We start from the raw sequence: 26,231 nt of genomic DNA on the forward strand, positions 1-26,231 counted from the left end.
ATTTTTTTTGAAGTTTTTAAATTTCTGTCATCACAGTATGTAAAGTTGGAATCAAGGCACAGTGTGAAGCATGTACAGTAGCAAAATACACAATGGCATTTCCTAATAACTCATGGAAGAATACCAAATCAATGCTTTATATTTCAGGGTGCTCCATTTAATAACATATGTCACCAATGCACAGGCTTGGGGCGATAACATCTGAATGTAATCGATTACGATTACTTGAGAATGTATGATTACGATTACGATTACAGCCTGAAGTTGAAGTAATCGATATCAATTACATTGTAGTGTAATCGTGATTACAATCATGATTACATTGTGGTTACTTGCACAATCCTCTGCATATCTGTTTAATATAACTCTCTGCCGGGAAATAGGGCAATGAAATAGGGCAAAGGAAGGGCATTTACAGTATGTACGGAAAAAATTGTGGAAGTACTGTATATCTACAATTCCTACCAGGCATTACACATTTATGCCTTAACACGTTTAAGATGTGTAACCCATAAGTCCAGTAAAAAATACAATTTAAACAGGCAAAGAGTAAACAGACATATACTAAAGTAAAACAAATGAAGATTTTCATGCAACACTATATTTTGTAAACTAATAATTTCTGCATAGCAGCAAAACTAAAAACTCTTTTACATTATAACCCAAATAAAACTAAACAGCTTTGAAATGGGGCATTCCACAGTACATGGGACATGGAAGGCCAAAGTAAAAGTAAATTATTTTCATCAACAACTCTGGTAAAGCAAATTCTGATCCACCAAATTCTAGAAGCAGGAACACTTCTTTGGTCACACTAAAAGCCAATAGTAAGAATTAGCTTTAATCATTTCTACTAGCTTTGCCCTTCTCATTCAAATTTCACTGTAATCATAAATGTAATACGATTACGATTACTTTGCCCTTGTAATCGATTACGATTACTTTGTAATTTTCACAAAAGTACTCGATAACGATTACTTCAAAAAATGAAATCGATTGTAATCGATTACGATTACTTTGTAATTTTCACAAAAGTACTCGATAACGATTACTTCAAAAAATGTAATCGATTGTAATCGATTACGATTACTGATTACGATTACCCCAAGCCTGCCAATTAATGCATGAGGTTACTTGAAACAACCAGCTAGCTGAAATTCGAAATAATGAATGCTTGTTTGCATCTTAAGATGTCAAGAGCTCATCTGGAAAAGTAGAAATAATCAAACTCTTCATTCCTACCAAAACTTATTGTGATTAAATATGATATAATCATCCTATATACAGTATACCATAAAATTACATCCAAATTGACTAATTGCATGTGTGCAATTGCAAATTGATCAAAGTCCAAAATACATGCACTGTCAATTTGAATACATGCACTATGAATTTGACAAAGTCCAAAATACATGCTTCACAAGCATTCATAAAACAACTAAGTCCAAATACATGTTTGACAGTTTGGTTACATGCATGCATACACCAACTTACATGCCCAATGGACACTTAATTGCTGCGATACATGCTTAGTGTAAGGTTTACACGCATGTATTCGAATACATGCATGCATAAATACATGCTTCCTGGATGCATGCATGTAAATTGTATGAAAACAGCATGTGTAGAGCATGTACATGCATGCAAATTGCATGTTTTAGCCTTTTCATACAAGATACATACAATTTACATGCAATTTGCATGCTTCAATTTGTATGAGGGGTTCATCACTTGAAGTGACTGGCTTGTACAGTCTAATACACAACATTAGGTCAGTTATTAGGGGCAACACAGAACTCAATGCGAATAAGTCTTGTGGCCTAAAACAACAATGTTTACAATGTAGTACATACTGTATATTGTCAAGGGCAATGATGTTGAATGATATCCAATGGTGCAGTCTGTAGTTGATATGAAGTTAACAGAAAGTGTTTTGGTTGAGTCATTAGAGTTTATAAACAAGCAGTCTTTGTCTTTCTTCTTTTTTGTCTTGGAATGTATCAACAATTACAACGAGTCAATGTTTTCTTTGAGTCATCCTTTAAATGAAAGTAAGTTTGCTTTTAACATAACACGTACCATTATCACTAGATTCAATGGGAAAAAGGAAGTACTACATTTGTTCCTGCTTTTGTTCAATTTGAAAACCAAACAGATTTAACACTGAGCATATGCCTTTGGGTTCACTGTAACATTATGAAGCAGATGCCTACAACTTGTTCTATTGTCGTCAGTGAAAGAGGAATTACACTTGATCATACGCCAATCATTTAGAGCAAACGCTAATTGGGCAACTCGTTCTATACTAAACCAGAAAAATGTAAACTGACATTGTTATTCTTATGCCATGTAATTTTATTATACATGCAGATTACAAATGTAAACTGACATTGTTATTCTTATGCCATGTTATATTATTATACATGCAGATTACAAATGTAAACTGACATTGTTATTCTTATGCCGTGTTATTTTATTATACATGCAGGTTAAACATGTAAACTGACATTGTTATTCTTATGCCATGTAATTTTATTATACATGCAGATTACAAATGTAAACTGACATTGTTATTCTTATGCCATGTAATTTTATTATACATGCAGATTACAAATGTAAACTGACATTGTTATTCTTATGCCGTGTTATTTTATTATACATGCAGATTACAAATGTAAACTGACATTGTTATTCTTATGCCGTGTTATTTTATTATACATGCAGGTTAAACATGTAAACTGACATTGTTATTCTTATGCCATGTAATTTTATTATACATGCAGATTACAAATGTAAACTGACATTGTTATTCTTATGCCATGTTATATTATTATACATGCAGATTACAAATGTAAACTGACATTGTTATTCTTACGCCATGTGAGTTTATTATTCATGCAGATTACAAATGTGGGAGAGAATATTCCAACGGTTGAAATTGTCTCTGAATAAAACTAACTACCAATTACATACCTCGACAACACGTCACAAACATCTATAAAGAGTTCCCCCTCCCACACTCTATCTAGGGGTTTCTACACGTTCCATCTGTTTCAGCTGATTATAAATATATTGGCTTTGATCCTAATGAACGTTGACCAAATATCTCCAAAGTAAATATGACATTAATACATCATTAAGATATGGACAAATTTATAGTTTGAAGGTTTCACAATATACAGTATGCTATGTCCACTTGTTAAAGTTTCTCCACCACACCAAAATCAAAAGCTATGGACTACCATACATCTGGGAGTAGTGTTGTGCCAAGTACTGTATCATACTCAAACTTTAACATGGTTCTTTCGTGTTTAAAATCTCTGATATATATATATACGCTGCATGTAAACACACACTTATTGGAATGAATTAGATTTCTCATGATTTGGACAAATGAATTTTAAATATAATCAAATGTATGAAACTAAGTTATGGCCTGATGTTTTATAGAAACAAACAAACATTGTTATACCAAACTAAAATTGACTCCTCTCAACTTAAAAAAATATACCAAGCATGAAATAAATGCATCAAAAACCTTTACAATCACTTCCTATAAGAACACAGGCATGTTGGGTATAAATGCTCCCAAAAATGCTAGTGCCACTGTGTTTCATTTCAGGTTAATCTAAAATTGTCAAGAGCACTGATTTTTTTTTTGATTTTTTTATTGCTGTTGATAGGAACTGACAATATTGAGCTGTCAGCCATAACCATAATTATCAATCTTTTGTTCGATTCTGACAGATTTGTGTAATTAATATATTTTTAGCATGACTTACTTTGTCATAGATGTAGGTTGCCTACTTGGTGCTGAATATATTTAGCACCGAAGCTACACCACTGGCCAGGCAAACCTTTAAGCTCTCACTGAATAACCATGCTATTCTCCTTGAAGGTATTTACAAATTATTTTAGTCATTTAACAGCACCAATTTTTAAAAATGCTGTTTGCAATATTTCAGAGGCTAAATAAACAAAGGCAAATGAAATGATCTCAATATAATGCTCCAATGAGATGATTAAATTGTCACTGTAATAGATTTCAGTCCAATAACTTGTATACTGAGTTTCAAAAATACTATGAATAAAACTTTGGCACTGTAAGATGTTTCCTTTTTTATTATTAAAAATATTATCAATATTCTTAGGAAATGTTAATCTATTAAAACTTTGACAAAAGATTGCATTAAAAAAATATGAAGACTTGTTCCAGACAAATTGAATATAAAAATAATAATAATCCACCTTCCTGCAATATTACTCAATTATAGAGTGTAACTGGACTGTAGGAAGTATATCTTCTCACCCAAAACAGACTGTGAGAGGAATTATTGGTCATGCTGGTTGCTGAGGACTTCCCTGTCCAAATTCATTTATGCAAAGCAGGCCATAGGCCTAGGTGGGATGAAAGTTATATATAGTAGGTGTAGGCGAAGCATTGGGTGTTTGTTATGAAAAGTGAAAGAACTTTCTCAATCCTTTTGTTGTATTGCAGAAACCATTAAAATGTTGTGTAGCAAAGCAATAGAGAATAGTTTCAAATCCAACCAGCTGCTTTATATAAGATAAAACACTTCTAACTTTAAAGCAGCATTTTGCGTTTGGTCGCCGTTTCCCACTTTTTTGACAAGTCCATCAAGTTTTTTACATATCACAAAACAGCAAACTAATTTATTAACCAGTTTTTCCCCTGCCAAAAGCGTTAATTGGCGAGTAATTAAGGACATTTGCAGATAATGAGAAAAGTGTCGTCCGACAATTTACACATTAATATTAACCGCATACAGTTCCCCCAACCCACCAGTTTGAAATCAACCAATCAGAGATGCAGGTTTAGTTATGAGCCGTTGCTGAAAATAGATTCAAACGTCGAGTTGGTAACTTGGTACAACCAGGGAGCTGGACTCTAACAGCTCTCTGGTACAACTGCCATAGACAAGCTACACAAATAAAGCATGGTGTTGTATTACGTATTGGCCAATGATGTTCGTAGCATTTAAATATTCATATTATGGACGAGGTTTATTTGGATCCCAACGGAAAATATCTTCGAGAAAAACAAAGTTGAAAGTTGTAAATTTTTCGACTATTTTGCCACCATTTGAAGTAAGATTTGAATAGATTAGATATAGTTATGTATGTCGTTATGGCATCGTGGAATCAGTGAGGTTGAGAAAAATCATAGAAAAGGACGCAAAATGCTGCTTTAAAGGACAGTGTTGGAACTGCTTGCTATCACTGCCTATCAACTCTCGTCGATGAAATCCCAGTTACAAATCAGCGAAAACTACCTGGTTTGTTTCTCTTCTTATTTTGTACTCGCAGACAAAGTAGGCGATCATGGAAAACAATAACCAAATACCAATTCCAATGATTTTATGAAAAATACAGATCCCATCTGGAATGGATAAGACAAAGCTGATGCAAAACCCAGCAGACTGCCAGAAACGGTAGTTAGAGAACGCAGGCTCCTGACAACCGGCAAAGATAACACCAATGATTGCTGCGAAGATAGGAATGAGAGAACAGAGTTTAAGTAATGAGATCCATGGAAGAGAGTAATTCATTCACAAAAGAGAGCATGAATTACGTAAATAAAGACTGGGAAGCTCTGATATTAGCCTACATATTGTGTCCAGTGTCAGATAATGCAACATATATCTGTAAAAGAAAAGAAAAACATGATGCAATGGTAATTGAAAAACACATGCCTATATCTTAAGCCAACAATAAAGTTCCCTTCCTATATATGGTTGATTGAATGTTACCTACTGTAGTTTGACTGGCTAATCAGTCTGTTATTCCAGAACATGAATGACTGTATTAAAGTGTATGAAGCCGTCATGGCAGAGGTTTTGCACAAGCTTTACTTTCCTTTCATAATCACATGACATGTGATATATTTGGAATGTTTGCTTAGATGACAAAGTTCTCTGTATTTAGAAAAGCAGGTTTATTTTAAATACTATTTTCCTCTGTGACTAAGTGATTTAAATATTACATAGAAAAACAGAAACACTTTACAGCTCAGCCTTCTTTTAAAATACTACTGTATTTTCCTCAATTACCATGATTAACTATGACACCATTCACACTGCTGTTGCCTAATGCATTCACACAGTATCAGAAAAGGTGAAAATCCTGTCCTATATATAGTAAAGATGCTGAAAGTTTCTAGCAATGTTGATTAGAAATCAACCTGGGTCTTCAAAATATCCCTTAAACCTTTAGAACTTGACATCCTTGAAGGAATTAACTTCCCTTGCACTTGATGTTCCTGGTTGTCTATGAACAAGTTGGATTGATAGCTCCAACGGAAAGCCATGTATGCAACTACAGTATGTGAGAATATAATCACAATAAATGTGGGTAAGAAAAAACATTGAACCAAATTATGCAGAAATTAATTTTAGTAGTTAACAAGTAACACAGTTGTCAGGCATAGTACACATATATACTTCATATCTGGATTGCACTGGGTACTCCTTTTTGATATGATAATATAATTGAGTATTCATAGTACATTTACTCAAATCCTATGAAAGCTCCGTGCAATGTACAAGATGTACGACGTACATAAAACATCACCATGGTGTCAATATTTTCTGGCCAAGTTGAATTTGAACATATTAAATGCAAAGAGTGTAACTGACTGACAAATTGAATTTATGTTATAGTCTGTGAGAAATTACCAGACATACTGTAGCTTGGGCACATTTGAGTACATTTCAAGCATATTTTCTTCTTATAGTATATATATTAAATTATTTGACACTGATTTTTGAGGGAGTAAGCAAGGGTGGTGGGGGGGGGGCGGGGGGAATGGTGAACATTCCTGTTTGTCAGTCAGATGTGGACTTGCTATAAAGTAACTACTGTATCTATTATTAGTTATGATATTCCCATTGAAACTCTCATTTATCTACTGCTTAAAGTACACCAGGGAATAATTTATTCAGTATCACATCACAAAATGTATTCAAAATGGTAAAATTGATTATATACAAGTAGAAATATGTAACTCAACAGTTTTAATCACAATAACCATAGCATTTAACATGAAATGTGTAATGTGCAATCCATAAGCCCTTGCGGGGTTCTCCCACATTTGGGGTCGATTGAGCATCGTAAAAATAACTGCTGATTACAATTATATATTATTAATATTATTAATAGACAAAATTTAGCTCGTTCAAATCTGCTTTACAAACTTTGAACTACTATACTAAATTATTCCACAAGTACAGGAGCCTGCATCTTTACTTCTCACACATTGCAATTTACGTTAAAATACCAGGTGCCGTACTGTACACCTATTATTTCATCACAATACTTAAATAGTTTCTGCAGAAAAGTAAGGGAAAACATGTAGGGTTTTTAAATGATGAACAGAGTTCATGTACACCACTGTACGCTAGAGAGTACTCACATGCACACTGAGTCTGAAAGACAGCATCCCCTACACCCCATCCAACAGCAACAAGATATAGCTGCCATTCAGCTTGTTGGTTTGGTTTCCAGACATAGAGATACACCAACAGACCTGCATGGACCACAGATCCAAGACAAAACAGGAATATTCGGCCGGTAATCTTCTCTAGCTGGCCTGAGATGAGACTGCTTATAACATCTGAAACACCATATGCAATCATAACTAATCCTACTGCGGAGACGCCCTGAGTGCAAGTAATGTAGGACTGTTGAGACAAGAATGGAAAAATGAAGAAACTAGTTCACTTCTGACAAATTCCATGTTATAGTTATGTAAATATGGTTTAGGCAAAGTAACAGTAAGGATTTTGTGGTTCAAGGTTATTAAGGATGAATGAAATGTTAACTGATCTGACCACTGTTTCTTGAACTTCTTCCTTTTTTTTTTGGCAGGATGGGGGGGGGGGGGGTTCATTATGCACAAATCACTATGATCACAAAAGTAAAGAAAACGTATACATTTACAAGAAAGGAGCAATAATGGATGCTGACAGAATATACTTAAAGCTCTCTAACCGAGGCCACCAACCTGCAACAACACCAAGGGCTCTCCGCTGTGTGTATAACATAAGAATAGCACAGACAGGAAAATACTAAGCTTTTCTTAAAGCAACTAACTTTCATCAAATTCAAAAGATTGTATCTGTGAAGTAGTTTCTGTTCTCTGAATATTTGGCCGCTCTGTAAAGCAGAAAAGTTTCTTTACAATCTGTGAATAATGTTGGCCAATAATTTATCTTGTCCTTGATATTGCTCCAACCTTGTTATTTCTTTGCATATGCAATACTGTATGAAGTTCAGACTCACCTTTGTAAAATCTCCAACAATAAATGCCTGTTCAATTCCACTATACACAAAGACTGGTATTAGCAGGAAGAGTTGAAAGTTACCCATGAGTCTTACAGTGGACAAAACCAGAGAAAGAGAAGTTCCGGTGTCCGTTTCAATCCGTGTAGTAGCTGATGGCTGCTCATCTAGGAAGCACATTGAGAGCAATACAGCCAACATGCCACTCACAGAAAATATACAAAACAAAAGTTGAACTTCAGTCTTGCCTGGGCTTGGCGGGTTACTTTCGATGGGGGCACCGCAACTTTGGGAACCGCAAGAGCTGAAATTTGTTGGTCTCTGGTCTTCCATTCCAGCATCCAATATAGTGAAAGATAATAAATTCCCCCAAATTTGGTTGGTTTGAAAGAAGGCAAACAGGACACCATTGAAGCGACTGATGACAAACTCTGGAACTTCATTGATTAATTCGGCAAGTTGAATGGCAGAGGTAGTGAGGTAGGTTCCCTGAGCCACCCATAGTGGTGCCGCAGAGAAACCGAGCAGAAAGCTTGCTGGGATTAAAGTAGCATATGATGGAAAGAAGTTGGCGTAGGAATAAATGCAGTAGCAAAGTGTCGCAAAGACAATTGTCCATTTGGCTCCAAAATATTTAATGACTGTTGGAGCTAGTAAACTGGAGAGCATGAGAGAGCCATAGACAATAGCGAGAGACAGGAAACCCAAGCCGTTGGAAGTATTTACACTGCTCTGTATATTCTGAATGGCTCCATAGGCAGTAAAACAAAACAAGAATGTCAGACTCAAGACAATCAGATTTTTCCAATGTCGTTTCCTTGTAAATATAACACTTCGCTCCCTTCGCACCACTTCGTATTGTCTTTTAAGTAAAGTCTGGTTTTCATCGTCAGAATATTCAGTCCCAAGGGTGGACATTTTGAGTTACGTCAATCTTCTCATCCCAGTTAAAGAGTTCTTTCTTAACAGATGTTTGATGCAGGTGCTGTGAAGAAAAATGATGCTGTGTAGTTATAACACCAATGAACAGGTACAGTATCTGACAATATCAGGAACGCTGTTCAAAAGGGATTTAATCGGCTGAAACTTTAAACCTCCTATACTGAATGTCGTTATCTTTTAAGTAATTAAATTTCATAAGCATGATACTCAAACGTGATACTGTCGAAATGGCTAGGCCGTAAGTCATGGCACAAGTAACTATAGCTTAGGCTAAGTTATAGTTATACAGTAGTTGGGTATAGATGAAATGTTAAAAGTAGGAACAACTCCACACAAAAATAATTAAAACTAACTTGAATGTCACTGCAAATAGATACCTAGATCGCAATTACCTCCCCTGGAAGAGGGTGATTCCGAAGTTGTAATCTAAAGGCCAGGAAATCCAATGTTACAAAGCAATCCCAGTCTTTGCTCACAACCTCAAGTTCCGTCTGTAACTGTCGACTGCTGTGCTGTTCTGCAGATCTAGGCTGCAGTATCACAAGACTCATGTACTTTGACACTTGTTTACAATTTGATTGCGCAATCACTGCACACGCTCAAAGAGCCATGAAATATACTACATAGGATTAACACTGCCGTTACACTCCACGCAGTCATGTTCACCTATCCAATGAACGTAACGGGACTTTTCGCAACCGACTCATTCGCAGTAATTGGACCCGGTGTGACAAGAAATGCGGAAATTTGTGTCCTTCGGACAGTATTATCTGCCCGGGCGGACATTATTAAATTGGGATAAACGTCCGTGTCGAGTGATTTCTGTCTGGGCGGACAGGGACTATCGGAAAAGGCTAATTTTACATATCATTCCATCATTCCATCACATTCCATTGTGGAAAACTATCCAATGTTGTCTGCATATGTCCCGCAATAGATTATTCCCAAATTGGAGATAATGATGCTCTCTTTAGCACTGTCATCCTTCAAATTATGACAACTTCAGTCCCATTTCTTTGAAGAGCAATGTTTTCCAAGAGTTGAGATTTAGCTCTGTTTTGAACTGAAATAACCGTTGGCCTTATTTCGCACTTTAAAATGTTGCCGTAGATTAGTATTGCACAGGGACGTCGCTAGAGGGGGGGGGGGGGGGTGTCTCCAGTGGCGTAGCTACGGGGGGGGCCTGGGGGCCGAGGCCCCCATGAAACCGGCTGGCCCCCCCACTGGACCCCCCACTGGGAATGGGGTAAATAAAAAAAAACACTCATCAGTGCGATTCGCTAATATTTTTTGTTCAATAATTTGGGAAATAGAGTTACACAATTTTCTCGTCTGAATGGTCACACAGCATGGCATGGCAATGGTCGATGCGACGATTGCGACCATACACCACGAACCTTGTTGTGCTGCGTGATAGCGATATCTGCTGAAAATATGTTCAGTGCTTCCACCTAGCGCAACAATCCATCAAAAGATTGGCTCCATTTGTACTGAGCCGAGGTATCAGGTATTCATGGGCGGCGATCATGGGGGGGACATGTCCCCCCAATATTTTAGGTGGGGGGATACAGTATCTTATATCCCCCCCCAATATTTGGTGGCATAGTTATTTTTAAGCATATGTTTTGTATTTTTTTATGATATCGCTAGTAATTTCAAACTAGAAAATGCTTAGATGCAACTTACAAGGCCTGGGAAGTGCCATTTCCAGCGATCTGGGAGGCATTTTCGGCCAAAATTTTCTTTTGCGCTTCGCGCCAACTTATGGTGGCGCTACGCTTAGAAAGTCTGGGTACAAGCTTTGCCCCTCCCTTGGCAAATTCCTCGCAAAGCGCCTGTCTAACCGTGTCACAATTTGTTACTATATATGACCGAAAGTAGTTTTTACTTTTTTTTCTCGAAATGAATAGCTAGACGGACCGCATCCGTAATGAAATTTGGTTTGCATCTTGTGTATGAGTGTAAGTACGTACAATCATACATAGGATCCACATCGATATGGGTTCACTGGGTTTCCATTTGGCCTGTTTCCTACAAGATTTCTAACCGCAGGTGCGTAGCCAAGGGAGGGGGGGGGGGTGAAGGGATGGAGACCGCCCTCCCCCTCGAGCATATTTTTTTGGTATTTTCTATGATATCGAAGTTTTATAGTAGCCGTTATAAGAGGTTTTAATATTTGTACACCAATAACTTAACTGTGTCTGAAATTTCGAAAATTCCTTGACCAACATTCTTCATCATAGTATACTTCCCTCTACACTCGTACAATTTTGACCGGTCTGTTAGTGGTTGAGGGGGGTTTTCTATATTGGTTGTCCATAGATGAAATTTAGTGCAACATTATGGGTATGTTTTGAAGTGAATTTATTATTCAAATTCTGAACAAATAATGGGCTTAAAACCTTGAAAAGTGGGGCTGACGGGTATTGTGGGGCGTTACGTAGAATTACCTACAAATGCAATGAGGTCGAACATGATGTGTGACTGGTGACAATCTTGACAAAAGGTTATGAATGAAAAAAAACTAGTAGGAAAAACTTGGTTCTCAGGCAAAAGTGTACATCTGGTTGGTCATTTTCAAGCCCGAGATGTGCCATTTCCGGTCATCTGGGGGGCTATCAAAACCAGAAAAATTTTCTTGTACGCTGCGCGCCAACCAATGGTGGCGCTCCGCTTTGACAGTAATTCGCCTGCATCCAAGCAGATATCCCCCCCCCCCCCCAATATTTGAAACAGATCGCCGCCCCTGCAGGTATTCATATATTGCCTCGAGTCAAATGAATATATGTCATTGAATATTCCACAAAACAACTTTTTTTATGGCCACGAAACTGTCGAAACAGGATTTTCCACTACTGGTAAAGATATAAAATATTGGGAATTCTGAAATTCCTGCAAATGATGCCAACTTCCCTCAAGTTAAAAGTCTGGTTGAGTTGGCAAGGCCAGTCAGCATGAAAGAGAAAAAACTTTTCTTGCATTTCTGTCACCAAAGTTGCACATCTTTTTGGTTGCTATTTTGCCTCACAGCTGCCATCTCCTGCGATCTGGGGGGTGCTGAAATCTCAAATTTTCTCTGTACGCTCCGCGCCAATCATGGTGGCGCTCCGCTTAGATAGTAACCTCCGGCCCCCCACTAGAAAGAACAGCCCCCCATGGCCCCCCACTCAAAAAATCCTAGCTACGCCACTGGGTGTCTCACCCCCCAATCTTGGTAAAAATGACGATAGTTGGAAAATTTGAGTACGACAGTCGGAATTTCCGACCGTGTCGGAATTTCCGACTGTCGCCAGCTTCAATTCGGAATTTCCGATTGTCGCGCTCTAATTTTTCTGACTGTCGCACTCTTATTTTCATATGTTCTTGTAATTTGTGAGTAACATAAAATTTTCGATCAAAATTGACCTTTAATCAGTCATATTTACCACGTTTTCCTCGTCACATTGAGAAATTGTATCTCGCGATTCTTATACTCCACCATACAAAACTTCGTATGATTTTGAATACTCTAAAAAAAAAAAAAAACGTTCGCCAGCTTCAATTCGGAAAATTTATGTATTAATTTTGCTATTGGGTGGGTCGACCCTGTTCGCTAGCTTAAAGTAAGTTCAGGATATACCAGGGACGTAGCCAGGGGTAGCAGGGAGCAACTGTTCCCCCCTTTGAGTATCGGAAAAAATGTTTAAAAACTGTTGTTTTTTTAGCATGGTATTTTGTCAGTGCTCTTTTGATCTTGAATACTCGTCAGCTCCGTTAACTCGATTATAATCGTAATAACATGAAGGCCTACTGATTCAACTACTTACTTAGTTTGGCAGATGCAATTAGATAAATTTAGCCTATAGCCTATTTCAAACCTACAGTTGGCAACTGCGTAATAAAATACATATTGCCTACCTAACCTCACTCGATGGAATGTCACGAACCGTATGCACAACGACGACGACAAGTTCGTTCTCATCCGTTCTATGATTCGTCCTAAGTTGTTGCACGGACAGCATGTTATTAAGCTAAGCTAGCAATCGTACGTGATACGCACTTCCTATAAATAATTATTACACTGTTAATACACTGAGATAAAGATATTTTCTTTAGGCCACTGCAAATCTGGCTGTCTAACAAAATATGAAAGTTTATATTGTCCATCAATTAAGTTCGTCAAATGTATTTAAGTCCAGACATTGGACAATAGACAAGAATCATCCTTCTGGAAAAATTGTAAAAGAGCACTATGTTTGTCTTTCTGATATATTATGTAAAAGAACATGTAAAAGAATTCAAACAGGAAACAAAATCTGCTGATAATACGATATCATATGATAATGATGAAACTGGCAACAAATTGCACCAGATCGCATCTAAGGACCTTCAATTGTTCAAAAAAATCTCCTCCCATTAGACCCCTCCCCCATATCAATCGCAAAAAGTACTTCCCCTTTAAAAATCCTGGCTACGACGTTGGGATATACATTGTCTCTATGGTATACTATTAAAACACTCAATGCTAATCTACGGAAGTTTAAAAGTGCCATCAACATAAGCAAAAACTTTGCCCCATAAGGTACAAATGTATTCCAAAAAGTTCGGAACAAAAGTGCAGTCGCGAAAGATGGTGTGTCTGACTGACACTGACCGTATTGTTGACGATGAGTGCGGGGGGGGGGGGGGTACAAGGCAGCAGTCGGAATTTTCTGACTCCAAAACCCATCCAGTTGGAATTTCAGCCACTACACCCCCCCCCCCCCCCCAATCATCAGGCCTTAGCTACGTCCCTGGTATTGCAACATAGAATATAATTATACCGAGTATCTCAACAATCGGAAAATAAATAGGCTAAAACATGTGCTCGAATGTTTCTATTTCTTGGAACATAAGTTATCAAACCAAGCATCATGCCTAACTCTTTAAGGCATGTCCGACTGACAGACAGGTGGAGAGAGAGAGAGAGGTGGAGAGAGAGTGATAATAGCATTATAGCAACACCTATTCTTTGAAAGTGCACTACGGAAACATTATTTGTGCCATACATGTTAGTACGCACTGAACATGTTTTTTGCCTCTAGCGTGCAATGAGAATTTTGGCTAAAACAATTCAATCATCGTCGTCTTATTCAGTTAATATCAAGAAGAAAGACGAAAGTAAATAATACGTGACTCGCTGTAATGATCGACTAACAGATAGAGAGAGATAATAGCAACACCTATTTGTTTTGAAAGAGCACTGCGGAAACGTTATTCGTACCATACATGTTGGTATGCACGATACAAATATGCAATCATGGTCGACCTACCTAAGTTTAATTTCAAGAAGAAAGACAAAGACGAAAGTAGATAATGCAAGTCTCGCTGTTTAAATGGAACAGAATGGCCTTAGAAACCGTCTAATTTAAAGAACGTTTTCAGGGATGCCCTCAAAATTCCCCGCCGAGACAGTCGCGACTGCTGCGCGCGGAGACTCTGGCTCTACTGCCCGTGTGGCAGTAATGAGTGTCCGTGCGTCCGTAGGACCGTACCTGTCGACCTTACAGCGTTCTTCGGTACCCCCCCCCCCCCTTCTGTCTCTTGTGTAAATGAACACTCTTAGTTACACGGCAGTCTAAAGAGAAAGGAAAATATATGTTGATAGTAATGATATAACGACAAATTGGCTTTTTGAGAAAGTTGAAACTTAAAAGAAAAAATAGAAAATTATTACCTGGTCACAATTATAACAATTGAAAAGGTTTTAAATGACTACGGTTTTTTAACCCACATATCATATATATAAAACCAATTTAAAATGGTGTAATTCATCAAATTCCGTGCAAATTGTTGTTTTTGTTGCAAAACTTTAAGACGATTCAGAGGAAGTTAATGGAACTATGTTTTTCTCAGTTTTTCGGTTTCGATGAAACTATCAGTCATGCAGGTAGAAGAGTGCGTGCATGTGACATGCCACTTGCTTGTAAACGCTTTCTGGTCACTTCGCCCAACAACCATTTCGCCCAACCAGCCTGGTCATTTCGCCCAACCAGCCTGGTCATTTCGCCCAACCAGCATGGTCATTTCGCCCAACCATTTTTTTACTCATATTCAGTCAGAATAATATTACTTTTTCTATTTCACTAGTTTAATTTGATTTGTTTTGGGTTATATGACATGAAAATATAGCACCAATGGGAAACAAGCAGCACCAGTGACAAGCACGGAGTCTCCTCCTAACTGCATTGATATATGTTATAGCGTGAACAGTCCATGCAGTATGATGTACCAGCTCCCATGTCCAAAGTACAGACCCCTAAATATACAGCCACGTAAGGCTACTTGATTCGCGATTCCCATCGTTCGTGATAGGTTATATAAACAGTCTTAGCTCGTTATCTCTAGACCACTAATAGATATGTGTCCGCAAAGTTGTCCTGGTGTGGTGACCACTGATACGTGTGCTCTTCTCCTGCATACTTTGTGCTTGAGCAGAAGATGGTGTTTGTCAAACACTCACAGCCTAAAGAATTAGTTATGTCACTTGTGTTAGAAGCACGATGTGTCTGATATGATCATTTATTTGTCCATAAACTAAATGATCATATGCAAGAATAACTAGGGATATTTTTGTAAAGGAATGGCGGGGGGGGGGGGGGTAGGGGTCACTTTTACAAACGGGATCTTTGCGAGCCTTGTGATATAAAATATCGGGGTAGAAACCGACATAAAAAAATCCTATATAAATAGAAATAATTTACTTTTTTTCAGTTCGTTATGGATACATGGAGCTGTTCAATATGATGAACTTCAACAAGTCATTCACTTCTTTAAGTATAGCCATCCCCTGACGTATAAATCTTCCCAAATCCAACACAATATCACATTCATCTGTTACAGATTAACAGTTTCTATTTTATTAAATTAGATAGCATAAATCAATATTATCGCCTACATGTCGCACGTCTTTAGCATGTCGCATGCACGTCTTTAGCAACTCCACGCTATGGTAGCAGTGATGGTATGCCTTTCCTATCTTTGTAATCACCGACCACCTAAAAGAGAATGGTAAATAACAGAGAGAATAAACACTCATATAGTTAGGAAAATCGAATTCCCCAAACGAAATTCACGTTATATCGCAATTTACGGGATCATAGAGCCAAATTTATGTTTGATATATATATAAATAACCAGAATGCAAAGTGCACACTTCAATTCTAGTAATACAACAAAAGGCATGGAGATGTGAAAACAATATTCACATTGGCAGCTGATGATCGAAATGGATACTTATTGTCTTCTTCTACTCAGCATTTAGGTATTGTTTTGACAATGCTTTCACAATTTGACCCAGTCGACCTAACATTACCGTTGATATCTACCAAATTCATCATGGTTCTTCAACTTAATGTCGTACACATATAAACTAAGTTCACGTGATCTGACCAAGCTTCCCTTCTTGAGATATCCTTTTCACAAGGTTTCAACAATTTGACCTTTGACCTCCAACAAAGCAAAAGCCGACAGTCTTCTTTCGCTCAATGTGATACACTAACAACTAAACATGAGATTAGACAAAGCTTCTCTTTTTGGGATATCATGTTGGGATATCATGACACCAGTTGAACCCAAATGACTTTTGACCTCTAGTAAAACCAATAGGCTCCATGTACTCAATGTGGGACACACAAATATTAAACATGAGATCTGTCAAAGCTTTTCTTAAGGTATCAGGTCAACCAGGGTTTCAAAATTCCACTCTTTTTAGGAGAAGGCAACTCTCACTCCGAATACCCCCGACGAGAAACGTATAGAAATTTTATGCCAACTTCCCTAATGCTCAGAATATATTCCAAAATTATATATTAAAATGAATGTTGGACTGGGCTGTCATTTTAAAGGAACTATAAACTGAAGCAAAGGGTAACATCACTTTTAAAGTGTACCAAACTTCAATGAAAGACTCAGAGTTGTTTCAATAATTATTATGAATTCATGGAGTTTGCAAATCGTTGATTAAACTTCAAATACATATTCTAATGCTCTAAACAGTTCCCAAAGGAAAGTGTGTCCAGTTAACATATGTTATGGTCATGTTAGCATATCTAGCATTTCTTTGGGTCACAATTCAGTCCTCTAACCGTTTTACAAAATACGTATTATGGTGTTCTGCAACTCTTCTAGAATTTGTGTTTACTCTTACCGTTCACAATATGGATATAATGTTTGGATGCTAATAATGTGATCGATATGTAAAGATTGCTCTAAAAGTGTTGCATTTCAAGAGTATATGCATGCTGAGAAATTGGAAGAACTAGTATGATAACAAAAATTGTTCATGACACCTGTGCTTCTCGTCAATCTCCGTCAAAACATCTCCGCCAATAAACAGATAATATATAAGCAAGTTGTTCAATTACTCTTGAACAACTACTGCTATAAAACCTGGAAAGTGCTTCCAAATGATATAAAAACTGTTAAATCTTATGTAACGTTTAAACGCAAACTTAAAGCCCACCTAATTGAAAACTACGCTGACTGAGTATTGATTATCTCTTGTTTATTTTTCTCTTCTCTTAATTGTTACCTTCTTCCATTGTTATTTGTTATTTTTTGGTCGCTAGCTCGATAAACTACTATTGTTTTTCTAGTGTCCTGTTTATACTATACCACTTTGTTCTATTGTTCTTATGTATAGACGAAATAAATGAAATGAAATGAAAAAAAAAAAAAATGTTTCTATGCCTGAGCCTTGCAGGAACATTCAAGTTGTGTTCTATTTTGCAACTGAACTTTCACTTCTTGGTTTAATGAAAGCCTTTTGATATGTGTACACTTTGAGTTTGATAATACAATGAAGTAGCTTGATGGATTTGTACAGCCAATATGACAAGCAAACACTATTTACCAGATATTTTGTATATGACCGAAAAACTTTACCCTTCACGTTTAATATATACAGTAGCTAAAATTTAGTACAAATGTTTATAAATACGGCATGTACACAAACTACGTACGCTTGCATAAGCTGCCACTAAATGTTTCATATAGGCTTATTATTCAATGTCGTTAATTCTGGAGAAAACAAGTGTTGCTTCAACGTCATAGCGTTTGCAAGAATGCAATTATAACATAACCTAAACTATTTACAAAAGGGGCAGGTAATTTGTAAATAAATAATTACTTCTTTAAACATTTTATCCAAGATCCGCTTACAAAACAAAATAATCCGCAACTGGATAATTTTACTTAAGGAAGTTTCATTTTTATATAGTGTCAATTCAAGAACCTTAACTAGCGCTGGCCGGCTGCGTTGCCTCAACTAGATCTGGTACTTATCCAAAATATTTACAGATAGGCTAATCCCTCCACCATTTGTACTTGCCCACTGCTACCTGGACAAGACTATATACACTGCTCATGCTGACAACATAAAAGTTCATTAAAGGTACATTGGATACTTTAGCTGATGTGGTAACTTGATTTCCCTCAGCTCTAAAATTATGTGACAAACTAAATCAATTCTAAAGCTGGAACATAGCCGTTTAGGTTTTAGGGCTTTACTAAGACTTACGACTATCAGATACATTTTCATAACACAGTGATTGCAATTTTGTGTACAAGGTGATGATCCAGTAATTTCTGGGTTTTTGTTTTGCCTCTGATGAGGTGTCATCCTGAAAAGATGCCCGAAGTAAAATGTCCCGTAGCTTTCTCGGTCTTGTAAGTGAAATGACAGGTGGTTCTGCGAAAACTGATTTCCGACGTTCGGTGCTTTGGAGTATGTGAAAATTCTTATGAATGATATTTGCCAGTGGCATTGTCTGCAAATCAGTCTAGATTATTCATGATTTGGTATACTCAATTGTAATGGGATAACAAATGTTAACGAATGTGGTTGGAAAGTTTCGACGAATAATTCGGGAGCTAAATAAAATTTAAAAAGCAGCTTAAACCCTGAGCATATGACTTTGGTTAACATTATGAATCAGATGGCTGTAACTTGTTTTAATTTTTGACAGTGAAAGAGGAATAGCACTTCTTTTTATAAGCCAATCATTTAGAGCAAAAACCATATGGGAAAATCGTTCTATAATAAACCAGAAATAAACTTACATTGTTATTCTTACGCCGTGTTAGTTTATTATACATGCAGATTAAAAAGGTGTCTGAGAATATTCCAACGGTTGAAATTGTCTCTGAATAAACTTACTACCAATAACGTACTTGCACATCATACAGCCACAAACATATATAAAGAGTTCCCCTCTCACACTAAAAAAAAAATCTAAGGGTACATTGGCTTCTACATGTTCCATCTGTTCAAGCTGATCATAAATATCTTGGCCATGATCCTAATGAACGATGACCGAATATCTCCAAAGTAAATATGACATTAATAAATCATTAGGATATGGACAAATTTATATAGTATGAAGGTTTCACAATATGCTATATAATAATATATAATAATAAATACCATATGTTAAAGTGCTGTTATCATGAAATAAAACATGCTCAAGAGCACTGTACAAAAGAACCAATACCTAGAATATAAAATAACAAACTTAAGAAAACCTAAAAGTAATAAAAACAGCAATAAAAGTAAAAAATGATATAAGACAGGTTTATAAACCACAATAAAGAACATAAATATATAAATATACATAAAAAATGGGCACAGTAATGTGAATAAAACAACGAAAAGATTAATGCCCATACTCAAGCCTAAAAAGATAAGTTTTCAAATACTTCTTAAAAGTGTCAATAGATGTGACATTTCTCAAGTGATGAAGAAGATAATTCCAGAGTTTAGGACCTGCTGCACTGAACGAACAATCTCCATTTGTGACTTTGTTAGTACGAGGAATGACTAGAGAAAGATGACTTTGGGACCGTAATGCCCTAGCTGGAGTGTAGCGTTTCACCAAATCAGTCATATAACTTGGAGATTTATCATGAAGAATACGATAAACGTGCAGAATGAGCTTGTAATTTATCCGGCGATGAATTGGCAACCAATGCAGGTCTCGGAGTACTGGAGTGATGTGTTCGTACCGACGGGTTCTGGTGATAATTCTGGCAGCCGTATATATTCTGGACCATCTGTAGTTTTTTGATTGAGGAGCATGACGTTCCATTCAGGAGAGCATTACAGTAGTCAAGACGAGATGTAACCAGCGAATGGACAAGAGACTTAGTTACCTCCTCGTTAAGGGATGGACGAATTCTCCCGATGATTCGTAATTGGTAGTAACAAGAGTGACTGATTAAATTTATATGGTTTTCCATGGACAAATACGATGCTATTTCCTTTTGTTAAAGTATCTCCTCCACACCAAAATCAAAAGCTATGGACTACCATACATCTGAGAGTAGTGTTGTACCAAGTACTGTATCATACTCAAACTTTAACATGGTTCTTTGGTGTTTAAAATCTCGGAAATACATACGCTGTATGCAAACACACACTAACTTGAATGCATTAGATTTCTTTGGGCAAAGAAATTTGCAATATAGTCAATTGTATGAAAGCACCGTGTTTCATTTCAGGTTAAATCTAACAGTGTTAATGCACTGATTTTTTGTACTAATTTTTGTTGTTGATAGGAACTGACAATATTGAGCTGTCAGCCATAACATAATTATCAATCTTTTGTCATATTCTGACAGTCTTGTGTTAAATAATGTTTTTAACATGACTTAATTTGTCATAGCTCTACGTTGAATCTTCATTAGGCCTACTTGGTGCTGAATATAATTAGCACCCAAGCAACACCACTGGCCAGACAAACCTTTTAGCCCTGACTGAATAACCGATGCTATTCTTCTTGAAGTTGATTAAAATTAATTTTAGTCATTCAACAGCATCAATTTTTAAAATGGTGTTTGTAACATTTCAGAGGCTAAATAAACAAAGGCAAATGAAATGGTCTCAATATAATGCTCCCATGGGATGATTAAAAGTGACTGTACATTATTTCAGTCCAGTAATTTGTATACCGAACTTCAGCAATGCTGTGAATTACACTTCTGCACTGCAAGATTGTCCTTCTTTTTTATTATTACAAATATTATCAATATTCTTAGAAAATGTTAATTGATTATTACCTTCACTGGAAAAAGATGGCATTAAAAAGTATAAAGAGTTTGTCAGAACAAGTTGTGCATAGTAATATTTTATTTTTCAGAAAAATGTCTCAACTATAGGGTGTAACTGGCCTGTAGGAAGTATATCTTCTCACCGATATCGGACTGTTGAGGAATTATTGGTCATACCAGGTAATGAGGACTTCCCTGTCCAAATTCATTTATGCAAAGCAGCGGAGTGATGGTTCTAGACAGTCTAGGCAAAGCTTTGGGTGTTTGTTATGAAAGGTGAAAAACTTTCTCAATCCTTTTGTTGAAATGTATAACAGAAACCATTCGAATGTTGTGCATCACAGCAAGAGAGCATAGTTTCAAAATCCAACCACCTGCTTTATCTACGATATAACCCTTCTATCTTAAAGGACAGTGTTGCATGTCACTGCTTGCTGTTGCTGCCTATCAACTCTTGTCGATGAAATCCCAGTAACGAAGCAGCGATAACTACTTATTTTGTACTCGCAGACAAAGTAGGTGATCATGGAAAACAACAACCAAATACCAATTCCAATGATTTTTTGAAAAATACAGATCCCATCTGGAATGGATAAGACAAAGCTGATGCAATACCCAGCAGCCTGCCAGAAACGGTAGTTAGAGAACGCAGGCTCCTGACAACCGGCAAAGAAAACGCCAATGATTGCTGCGAAGATAGGAATGAGAGAACATAGTTTAAGTAATGAGATCCATGGAAAAGAGTAATGCATTCACAAAAGAGAGCATGAATTACATAAATAAAGACTGGGAAGTTCAGAAATTAGCTTTCATATTGCTTCCAGTGTCAAAAATGCAAGATTTATCTTGAAAAGACAAGAAAAACATGACTCAATGTTAATTGAAAACCCATCCCAATATCTTAAGCCAACAGTAAAGCTCCTTCCCGATATATATGGTTGATTGAATATCACTAATTTTGACTAGCTATACACTCTGTTGCTCCAGAAAGTGGATTACTGTATTAACATCTGTGATGCCGTAATGGCAGAGTTTTGGCACAAGCTTTACTTTGGTTTAGTAATCTCCTTTGGTGATTTATCCTTGACAGGTGGTACATTTGTAATATTTGCGTAGATGCCAAAATTTTCTGTAATTAGAATTTCATAAAAATGCAGTTGTCTTTTAAATATTATTTTCCTCCGTGATTAAGAGATTTAAATGTTACATTGAAAAACAAGAACATTTTACAGCTCAATTACCATGATTAACTATGACATCGTTCACACTGCTGTTGCCTGATGCATTCACACAAGTTGGATAAATAGCTCATACAGTAGGCAATGTATGCAACTAAGTAATTGAGAATATGATCACAATATTTGTGGGTAAGAAAAGAGATTGAACCAGAATTATGCAACAATTAATTCAGTAGTTAACAAGTTATACATTTGGCAGGCATAGTACACATACTTCATATCTGGATTACACTGGCTACTAGTTGATATGGTAATAAAATCCTATTAATACTTAGGAAAGCACCGTGCAATGTACAATATGGACGATGTACCAGAAACATCACCACTGTGTCAATATGTTCTGGTTAAGAAACATTTGAACATATTAAATACAAAGTAAGTAACTGACAGACCAATTGAATTTATGGTACAGACTGTGAGAAATTCCAAGACACACTCTAGCTTGGGTACATTTGAGTATGACAAGAATCCTTTCTTCTTATACGATATTAAATTATTTGTTACTTTGAGATTTGTGAGGGAGTGAGCTAGGGTGGGGTGGGGGTGGTAGGAGGAATGGTGAACATTCCTGTTAGTCAGATGGGGACTTACTATAAGAAACTAGTATTATCTACAGTTATGTGACATTCCCCAAAAAACTCTCACCGGATAAAGTGCTATTTAAAATTGTCAAATTACTATGCCAGTCGAAAGATATAACTCAGCACTTTCGGGCACAATAACCATAGTTAATAGACAAAATTAAGCGCCTTCAATCTGCTACACAAACTTTGAACACTAAATTATTCCTTGTACATTAGCCTGCATCCTTACTTATCACACATTACAATTTACCTTAAAATACCTTCTCGGTGGCATACCGTACACCTATTACTTCATCACAATACTTAAATGGTTTCTGCAGAAACGTAAGGGAAAACATGTAGGGGTTGTATATTGTAATAGGTGAACAGAGTTGTACATTACTGACTGCTAGAGATATCAGTACTTACATGCACACTGTGTAAGAAAGACAGCATCCCCTACACCCCATCCAACTGCAATAAGATATAGCTGCCACTCATCTTGTTGGTTTGATTTCCAAACATACATGTAAACCAACAGACCTGCATGGGTCAAAGATCCAAGACAAAACAGGAATATTCGGCCTGTAATCTTCTCTAGCTGGCCACAGATGAGACTGCTTATTACATCTGAAACACCATATGCAATCATAACTAATCCTACTGCGGAGATGCTCTGAGTGCAAGTAATGTAGGACTGTTGACACAGGAATGGAAAAATGAAGAAACTGGTTCACTTCTGTCGAATTTCATGTAATAGTTATAGAGTTTAGAAAAAGTAACAATAACGATTTTTTGGTGCCACATTAGTTAGGGGTAAATAAAATCCCAACTGAGCTTACGTACTGATTCTTTAGCAATATACAAAATATACTAAAATTACCACACTCTCTGACCGAGGCCACCAAACCTGCAACAACACCAAGGGCTGTCAGCTGTGTTTATATGTAACATAGGAATAGCACAGACAGGAAAGGACTTGGCTTTTCTTAAAGCAACTAACTTTCATCAAATTCAAAAGATTGTATATGTGAAGTAGTTTCTGTTCTCTGAATATTTGGCAACTCTGTAAAGCAGAAAAGTTTCTTTACGATCTGTCCTTTCATATCAACTTGTCTTTGATATTGCTCCAACCTCGTTATTTCTTTGCACATATACAGTACTGTATGAAGTTCAGACTCACCTTTGTAAAATCTCCGAAAATAAATGCCTGTTCAATTCCAGTATACACAAAGACTGGTATAAGCAGGAAGAGTTGAAAGTTACCCATGAGTCTTACAGTGGACAAAACCAGAGAAAGAGAAGATCCAGTGTCTGTTTCAATCCGTGTAGTAGCTGATGGCTGCTCATCTAGGAAGCACATTGAGAGCAATACAGCCAACATGCCACTCACAGAAAATATACAAAACAAAAGTTGAACTTCATTCTTGCCTGGGCTTGGCGGGTTACTTTCGATAGGGGCACCGCAACTTTGGGAACCACAAGAGCTGAAATTTGTTGGACTCTGGTCCTCCATTCCAGCATCCAAAATGGTGAAAGATAATATGTTACCCCAAATTTGGTAGGATTGATAGAAGGCAAACAGGACACCATTGAAGCGACTGATGACAAACTCTGGAACATCATTGATCAATTCGGCAAGTTGAATGGCAGAGGTAGTGAGGTAGGTTCCCTGAGCCACCCATAGCGGTCCCGCCGAGAAACCGAGCAGAAAGCTTGCAGGGATTAAGGTAGCATATGATGGGAAGAAGTTGGCGTAGGAATAAATGCAGTAGCAAAGTGTCGCAAAGACAATTGTCCATTTGGTTCCAAAATATTTAATGACTGTTGGAGCTAGTAAACTGGAGAGCATGAGAGAGCCATAGACAATAGCGAGAGACAGGAAACCCAAGCCGTTGGAAGTATTTACACTGCTCTGTATATTCTGAATGGCTCCATAGGCAGTAAAACAAAACAAGAATGTCAGACTTAAGACAAACAAATTTTTCCAGTGTCGCTTCCGTGAAAATATTCTACTTCGCACCCTTCTGTATTGGTTATTAAGTACATTCTGGTTTTTATTGTTAGAATATTCACTCTCTAATGTGGACATTTTGAGTAACATCAAATCTTCTCTTCCCTGTGAAAGATTTTTTTCGTTACAGACGTTTGATGTAGGTGCTGTGAAGGAAAATGTTACTGTGTAAGCTTTAACACCAAGAAACAGGTATCTGACAATATCAGGAATTATGGTCAAATTGGATCTAATCGGCTGAAACTTCAAACCACATATCGCTATCTTTTAACTAATTCAATTTCATTAGCATGATACTCAAACGTGATACTGTCATAATGGTTAGGCCGTAAAATGACACAAGTAACTAGATTAGGCTTAAACAGCTAGTTATACAGTAGTTGTATACATGTTAAAATAGGAACATTTCCACACAAAAATAATTAAACCTAATAGATCGAAAATACCTCCCCTGGAAGAGTGTGATTCCGAAGTTGTGATCTAAAGGCCAGTAAATCGAAAGTCACGAAGCAATCCCAGTCTTTGCTCACAACCTCAAGTTCTTTAACTGACGACTGCTGTGCTGCTCTGTGACTCAGTACCACCATTCAGAAGACTAGTGTTGACATGCACATGCAGATTCAGGCTGCAGTATCACAAGATACTTGCACTTTGACACTTGTTTACAATTCAATTGCGCAATCACTGCACACGCTCACATTTCATTGAAAAGTACTACAGAGGGTTAATCCTGCCGTTACACTTCACGCAGTCATGTTCACTTAACCAATGAACGTAAACGCGGTCTTATATTTTCACATTACTTATGGATTTCTCGCAACCGACTCATTTGTAGTAGCTGGACCCGGCCGTGAACTCGGATCTCTATTCGTGTTTGTTTAAAAATCCTGGAGTTTCGATAGATAGCGATCATCATACGGGTCATCTCTGGATGAAATTTTGTCAGTTTTCCAGAGACAGTGTCCTCAATATCTCTACAAAAGTTCCTGGTCCTGAAGATTTTTGGTTTCGATGATAATCGTAACCTATGAAGTCATGCAGGCGGATGAATGTGTGTATGTGTAGTGGTGTTCCTCTGAGCTCTGTGTTACTGTCCTAGCTCTGCCA

At 37.0% G+C, this 26,231-nt stretch overlaps 1 protein-coding gene across 1 annotated transcript; it reads right to left on the minus strand.

Moving 5' to 3' along the window:
• Positions 1-579: 579 nt before the first annotated feature.
• On the minus strand, positions 580-25,718 carry LOC139965453 (uncharacterized). The gene is made up of 8 exons (XM_071967796.1): positions 25,571-25,718; positions 24,294-25,270; positions 23,540-23,807; positions 21,723-21,997; positions 9,636-9,773; positions 8,302-9,216; positions 7,433-7,700; positions 580-5,506 (listed from the first exon to the last, which is right to left on the minus strand). The coding sequence occupies exons 2-8, from the start codon at positions 25,212-25,214 to the stop codon at positions 5,274-5,276; spliced, it is 3,018 nt and encodes a 1,005-aa protein (XP_071823897.1). The 5' UTR covers positions 25,215-25,270; positions 25,571-25,718; the 3' UTR covers positions 580-5,273.
• Positions 25,719-26,231: the final 513 nt, after the last annotated feature.

Source organism: Apostichopus japonicus, chromosome 3 (genome assembly GCF_037975245.1).
Source record: "Apostichopus japonicus isolate 1M-3 chromosome 3, ASM3797524v1, whole genome shotgun sequence".
NCBI classification, from domain to species: domain Eukaryota; kingdom Metazoa; phylum Echinodermata; class Holothuroidea; order Aspidochirotida; family Stichopodidae; genus Apostichopus; species Apostichopus japonicus.

Excerpts from the sequence above, each read along its gene's own strand:
- LOC139965453 (XM_071967796.1), bottom strand. The coding sequence starts at position 25,214 with ATGTTACTCAAAATGTCCACATTAGAGAGTGAATATTCTAACAATAAA. Across the intron at positions 21,998-23,539 it reads CTTTCTTACACAGTGTGCAT|CAATCATTGGCGTTTTCTTT; the intron begins GTAAGTACTGAT and ends CTATCTTCGCAG. Across the intron at positions 9,217-9,635 it reads ATCACCCTCTTCCAGGGGAG|TCCACCCTTGGGACTGAATA; the intron begins GTAATTGCGATC and ends TAACTCAAAATG.